This window comes from Octopus bimaculoides, chromosome 24 (assembly GCF_046866305.1).
Source record: "Octopus bimaculoides isolate indiv1 chromosome 24, ASM4686630v1, whole genome shotgun sequence".
In the NCBI taxonomy this organism is placed as follows: domain Eukaryota; kingdom Metazoa; phylum Mollusca; class Cephalopoda; order Octopoda; family Octopodidae; genus Octopus; species Octopus bimaculoides.
Genome location: NC_142951.1, coordinates 7,147,836 through 7,155,335, shown reverse-complemented (window position 1 = coordinate 7,155,335; position 7,500 = coordinate 7,147,836). Strand labels below are relative to the sequence as shown.

Below are 7,500 nucleotides of genomic sequence, written 5' to 3'. Positions count from 1 at the left end.
AACATTTTTATGACCGCCCAGCAGTAACTCTATTCAGCTGAATAGACGTCAGTGATTGGTTGAAATTACAGAAATACGACAACTTTAACACGGAATAACTTGCGATGTACGCTTTTTTTGTTAAGAAGACTAAGAGTAACAGATGTTTTATATGACACATTCTACCAGTGTCCCAAGTTTCAAAGTGTTTTGTTAGTGTTTCGTTAAGAAAATACTGGTACCCCCGTTTTGAACTAGATCCATCCTTCCTACTAAAGGCACAAGGCCTGGATTTTTGTGGGGAAGGGGACAGTTGATCATATTGACCCCAGTACTCAACTGGTACTTAATTTATTGATCCTGAAAACATGAAAGGAGGAAAAAAAAATGCATGAATGAAAACAGAAGCTATATGTGGACCCTCAACACTACACAACAAAAACTAGCCCTGCTAGGAACAGCCCGCATCCTACATAAGACACTATCAATTCAATAATACAACTTGAATAAAACAATCCACAAACACAAAACAAGCTATATAAAATATAACATGTCTTGAATGGCACAATAATGCAGAGTGGACTATAATAACTGTTATAATTTAATTATCCATAGTCTGGTATAAAAATATTTCGGAATACAAAAATTCCTTCTTGTATTCCGAAATATTATTATTATTATATCAGACTATGGATAATTAAATTATAACAGTTATTAAAGTTCACTCTGCATTGTTGTGCTATTCAAGACGTTATGTTTTACAAACAATACACAATGCTTCAAGTGAACTACAATACTCTCCAAACTAGACATAGGTAAGTAAGGTAAATACCACTCACTGTATAATCTGAAGTTTCTAGGCTGCCCAGAGTTGGACTTTTCTCCAACTGTAAAAGAAATAAGAGTAAAATTAATTGAAAATATAAATCATCATCATCATCGTCATTTAACGTCCATTTTTCATGCTGGTATGGGTCGGATAATTTAGCAGGAGCTTCCCAGCTGACCAGTTCCTGTCAAACTGTCCAATCCATGCCAGCATAAATAATTCATTTCCACTCTGCTTAAACAATTAATTACAGAAATTAAATATTTCCACCAGGAACATGATCAGAAATATGATACATTCAGTGGAAGAAGGGAATATTCAACAACATTTCAAAAAATAGCTTTTTTTTCCCATCTTGAAAGTATATTTGAAATTTCATGTTTATCCTTGCAGGAAAAAGTAAAAGAGTTTAAATTCAGACTCTTTCACTTTTAACCTTTTCAATACCAACCTGTTTGGAACTGCCTCTGGCTCTGAGTACAAATGTCTTGTTTTCATAAGTTTTGAATTAAAATCTTCCACTAAACCTTAGTCACAATTTATGTTCCTAACACTAGCTGAATGATAACTAAGTTATTTTACTAAATTCTTTGTTATATTTAAGATTAATTGAAAGAAACACAGAGCATCTCAAAAGAAATACAGTAATGAAAGGGTTAAGTCATCTTGGCATTTAAGCTGATCTACTCTTTTTTGGTTGGCAATTTCGGTCTGAAAATTTTTGACTTGTATGCCACAAAATCGAGTACTCCTTGCTGTTATTAACTTACATTTGTCTCACTAGGAATATGGCATTAGTGTTGTCTCCAGACATAAAGCTAAACTGCATCTCATCCAAACTAATTTTGTTCTTAATCAGTTTTGCTATAATTCCTTCTTCTTCACAACCCGGTTCAACAATTTGACGCTTCTGTAGTTTCCTTTCTCTAATGCATCTCCGTTAGGACATGTATGATGATACTACAATGCCAGGTATTGAATAGGACACCTTCCTGCATTACTTGACTTACAATTCAAGTCACTCTGCTGTATCCTGTATCCTATTTCACCAGATATTTTAAGCCTCTCAGCATCTCCCCTTGACAGCTCAGCTATTTTTCCTTATCTCTCTCTATCTCCCATACTGCTATTCACTTGGACATCTGGGTCTATACAAGGTAAGCTCTCTCTTTCTCGCTCTCTCAGAAATTCTCCACACTCAATAGCCTCTCACAGGAAATGACAAGGAACCGGGAGTTGTGGCAATTTGCTGTACTTGAGAAGATGTGTCAAGCCAAGTAAAATCGCTGTCATCCATACATACAGGCTTATCCTTTGCAGGTGCCGGTGCCCCACAAAATGCACTCATGCTAGTGACGCATAAACACACCTGCGCTGGTGGCACGTAAAAAGTACCCAGCATACTCTTGTTATGTATTAGGATAGCTCTTTGCATTATGTTGGCATTAGGATACCTCTTTCTTCCCAATGTCAGAGCAAGCTATTCCATACACTTTTCATCATCATCATCATCGTTTAACGTCCACTTTCCCTGCTAGCATGGGTTGGACGATTTGACTGAGGACTGGTGAACCAGATGGCTACACCAGTCTCCAATCTGATTTGGCAGAGTTTCTACAGCTGGATGCCCTTCCTAATGCCAACCACTCCGAGAGTGTAGTGGGTGCTTTTACGTCCCACCGGCACGAAGGCCAGTCAGGCGGTACTGGCAATGACCACGCTCAAAATGGTGTATTTTACGTGCCACCTCTACGAGAGCCAGTCCGGCGGCACTGGTAATGATCTCGCTCGAATGTCTTTACACATCATCTCAATTTTTTCCCATAAACTACATGCACAATGAAGAGGACAGTAGATGCAGCTATTAAATATAGGCTATGGTGGTATCTCTTCCTGGCACAAGGCTAAACTGCATCTCATCCAGACTAACCCTGTTCCTTGTCAGTATTTAACTGATGCTTTGCTTTATCAACCCCCACAAAAAAAGATTAAAAGAGGCAAAGCTGACCTCAATGATTATCTGGTGAAAACAAGAATGGCCCTTACCATGAAACTGAGAAGCCCTGTGAGGATAGTGGAGACTGACCAGGCTGGGTTCCAGGTGTCGGGATGAAAATCACTGATTGATAGACATAATCTAAAAAACAATAAAAAATAAAATTATTTGTGATTAAAAATATAATCCTTTGAAAATTATTTAAAACACTGAGAAATCAATTTAGTATCAATTAATTAACCATTTGACAGTAAAATTAAAATTAAATTTCATAGTCATTTCAGTAACGATGTTAAATATCTACCAAAAAAAGTAGAGTTGGTATTTTCTGAAAGTTCTGTTGTCTCAACAAGCTTGACATATCTAAACAGAAAATGGCTACAAACGCAACATTCTTCAACAAAAGATAGACTGGTATATAAAACTGCTTTCTGCAGATAAGGGTCATGAAATTTCGAGTGGATATATCTATTTCCACAGTGAAAGGGTTACTCAATGATAGCAACATTGATGAGGCTGATTACACTAACGAAGCTGATTATGACTTTGATTGACATTTCTTAATCACTTTATATTGTAATTAATTCATTGTATCCCTTTCACTGCAAAATTAAATTTCATGGTCATTCCAGTAATCATTTAAAAATATCTGTCCCCAAAATTAGAATTGATATTTTCTGCAAGTTATGTTGCCTCAACAAACTTGACATATCTCCACAGAAAATTAGTTTCAAACATAAAAAGTTAACCAATTGTAGCATCTTGTGGCCTCAATAAACTTGACATATTTTAACATAAAATAGTTCAAAATATGACATTCCTCCATTATTTACATTCGATGGATATTTGTCCTCATCTTGTTTGTTGTTAACATAACGTTTCAGCTGATATACCCTCCAGCCTTCATCAGGTGTCTTGGCGAAATTTCGAAACTGGGTTCTCATTCCTAAGGTATTTTTCGATGTTCTTCTTCTTGTCACTGCCTGGAATCGAACTCAGAATTTTGGGGTTGGTTAGTAGTCCACGCTCTTAACTACTACACCATATGCCCCTGGGTATATGGTGTAGTGGTTAAGAGCACAGGCTACTAACCCCAAGATTCTGAGTTCAATTCCAGGCAGTGACTTGAATAATAATAATAATAATAACATAAAAAAATACCATAGGAATGAGAACCCAGGTTCTCCCTTTGTCTGTCCTTGTTTGTCCCCTCTGTGTGTAGCCCCTTGTGGGCAGTAAAGAAATAAGAAACGTTAGCATGCCAGGCGAAATGCTTAGCGGTATTTCGTCTGCTGTTACATTCCGAGTTCAAATTCCGCTGAGGTCGACTTTGCCTTTCATCCTTTCATGGTCGATAAATTAAGTACCAGTTGCATACCGGGGTCGATCTAATCAACTGGCCCCCTCCCCAAAAATTTCTAGAGTAGACAAGAATAAGTACTAGACTTTAAAAAAAAAAAAAAGTGATACCTCAGTATGGCCACAGTCCATGACTAAAACGAGTAAAAAAAACAACAACAAAAAACAAAACGAATATGACACCATTTTGCAGATCAGTACAACTGACATTAGCAAGGAGTAACAGAAAAAATGATAAAGGGGTGGTGGTGGGTATTATAGAAATGTACTCACCGAGTATTGCACTTGAAACGGCCACTTGGAGTCAGCATGTATATACTGGGTGGTTTAAATGGGTATTCTCGTGGGAAAATTAACTTCCCATGATACATTCCACCTGCAAAAAAAACCCCCCAAAAAATGAAGTTTCTTATGTGAATATATTTACGATATGCATGTCACAAATACTAGCACCTCTTTCATATTATTATATAATAATAAGAGCACTCAGAGAGCACAAACCTCCGTCAGGGCAACACCAACGTTCTTTCAACGATTAACCAGAGATGATTTTTAAAATGAGAGTATCTAAAATAAACTCGACTGCTCTCACAAATGAGAATACTAAAAATGAACCTGACCGCTCTCAAAAATTAAGTACAAAAACAGCACAAGATATATGATATAAGATTAAGGCCCAATAAAAGACACTTGCCCAAGGTGCCATGCAGTAGGATTGAACCTGGAACCATGTGATTGGGAATCAAACTGCTCAATCACACAGCCATACTTATATAAGGCATGTCACCAACAACAACACTGTGAATTAATATTGTATTTTCTGGCATACAAGTGGGAATGTGAAGACAGAAATTTACAGCAAAAAAAAAAGTGGAAGGTTGACTCAATCCTTTAACATTTAAACCGGCCGTATCCAGCCAAAATATTCCATCTGTTTTATGTTCAAACTGGCCAAATCTGGCCTCTCACACCCACCCTACAATGTCATTCCAAAAATAAATAATCACATCATTGAAATCTCAAAGCTACAAGATAATGTATGATTAATTCAAAACAATGTGAATTGAGCGAGATTGTTGCCAGTGCCCCCGGACTGGCTCTTGTGCGGGTGGTACATAAAATACACCCTTTTGAGCGTGGCCGTTGCCAGTACCGCCTGACTAGCCTTTGTGCCGGTGGCACGTAAAAGCACCCACTACACTCTCGGAGTGGTTGGCGTTAGGAAGGGCATCCAGCTGTAGAAACTCTGCCAAATCAGATTGGAGCTTGGTGTAGCCATCTGGTTTCACCAGTCCTCAGTCAAATCGTCCAACCCATGCTAGCATGGAAAGCGGACGTTAAATGCTGATAATGTATTTTACAGAGTAATCTAGATGCTGATAGGTTTAAACACTATCGACAGATAGTGATGATGTTTGAATGTTTACACGAGATGTTTACACTCTGTGTGTTGACTGGTATGCCAGAAAATATTGTAGTGCACAGTAGGTTGAGGCTGCCATTATTCCAAGGTATGCCATGCCACTTACCTTCATATGGAGAATTTTCTGGTCCTACCACTGTGTAATGCCTGCAAATAAGAGAATAAAAATAATTAAGGCACTAATATTTCATAAACCTTCAAGAGAACATGAAATAATTCTTTTTTGGAACAGTGGATCTCGAAGCACAACACATAAAGCTATAAATAACAGCATGTAAATATTGGATTGAGAAACCCTTGTGGATAGGAAAAGACAAAGGCTGTCGGTGAGACTTGAACCCAAATCTGTATACATGACAGGTGTTCTACCATTGGACCAAAGCAATCCTTTGAATCCCTTTCAGAGTTCCTGTCATGTTTACAGATGTGGGTTCTCATCCCACAAGCAACCTTCGACTTTTTCTCTCTTAAAGGGATTGTTTAGCCTAATAGATATTGCTGTTATTTTATAGCTTTACCTGCTTCAGGAGCCACTCGTAATTAGAAAAAACACTGACCATCACTGACCAGCATTTGTATTCACATACCAGGCTTCACATATCCTACAAGTAAGATAATGTGCATATGTGCCTGTGTGTATGGGAGATAGACAGATAGAGAGAGTGAGAAAGAATGAGAACTAGGGAATGAGAGAATAATGGAATAACAGAACAAATGAGACAGAAGCAGGGCTTTCAATTCCCTCTGACTTTATTCTTTGTCGTCTGTCCCCTTTTCTTTTACTCTTTTACTTGTTTCAGTCATTTGACTGCGGCCATGCTGGAGCACCACCTTTAGTCGAGCAAATCGACTCCAGGACTTATTCTGTGGAAGCTTAGCACTGATTCTATCGGTCTCTTTTGCCGAACCGCTAAGGGGACATAAACACACCATAGACACACACATATGTATATATATGTACACGTATACGACGGGCTTCTTTCAGTTTCTGTCTACCAAATCCACTCACAAGGCTTTGGTCGACCCGAGGCTAGAGTAGAAGACACTTACCCAAGGTGCCACGCAGTGGGACTGAACCCAGAGCCATGTGGTTGGTAAGCAAGTTACTTACCACACAGCCACTCCTGCGCCTTCTCTACTTTTTTTTAAAATTTCTTTTTAAGGGCTTTGATCTGTTGTTACTAAACAATACTGAACACCACACTCCAGAATAAATAACAAGAAGTCTAACAAGGAACAAGCATCTTTATGACTTACCATTCCAGAATGTTTGATGGAAGTGGCACGGCTTCTACGTATGGTACGGGGTCTTTGATGATTCTCATGTAGTCTTGTTTCAAGCGGGCCGTGGCCGTTGTACTTGCTCTCTTTCCCGACATTTCTGCAGCAAAAAAAAAAAAAAAAGAGCAGGGGGTGAAATTTTAAAGAAAAAAAAAAAAAAACGACCCAATTGTAAAATTAATTGGCATTTTCAGAAAATAAATTTAAGTGGCCAACAGTTCTTACAAACATATACAAAGAAAACCTCCATCTTCTTCTGAAGCTAAACACTGTCCTTACACAGGAATTACATAGGAATATACTCTTTTTACTTGTTTCAGTCTTTTGACTGTGGCCATGCTGGAGCACCGCCTTTAGTCGAGCAAATCGACCCCAGGACTTATTCTTTGGAAGCCTAGTACTTATTCTATCGGATCTCTTTTGCCGAACCACTAAGTTACGGGGACATAAACACACCAGCATCGGTTGTCAAGCAATGTTGGGGGGACAAACACAGACACACAAACACACATACATATATATATATATATATATATATATATATATATATATATATATATATATATATATATATATATATATATATACGACGGGCTTCTTTCAGTTTCCGTCTATCAAATCCACTCACAAGGC

At 38.0% G+C, this 7,500-nt stretch overlaps 1 protein-coding gene across 1 annotated transcript in view; it reads right to left on the bottom strand.

The window, feature by feature from the left end:
• The window catches only part of LOC106882294 (ubiquitin-conjugating enzyme E2 J2), a 22,782-nt gene that overhangs the window by 2,469 nt on the left and 12,813 nt on the right, over positions 1-7,500 (bottom strand). Inside the window, exons 2-6 of the mRNA XM_089341491.1 lie at positions 6,844-6,967; positions 5,693-5,733; positions 4,437-4,539; positions 2,855-2,945; positions 819-866 (exon numbers count right to left, since the gene is read on the bottom strand). Coding sequence (XP_089197617.1) covers positions 819-866; positions 2,855-2,945; positions 4,437-4,539; positions 5,693-5,733; positions 6,844-6,965 — 405 coding nt within the window. The 5' untranslated portion in view covers positions 6,966-6,967. The remainder of the gene's footprint in view (positions 1-818; positions 867-2,854; positions 2,946-4,436; positions 4,540-5,692; positions 5,734-6,843; positions 6,968-7,500) is intronic.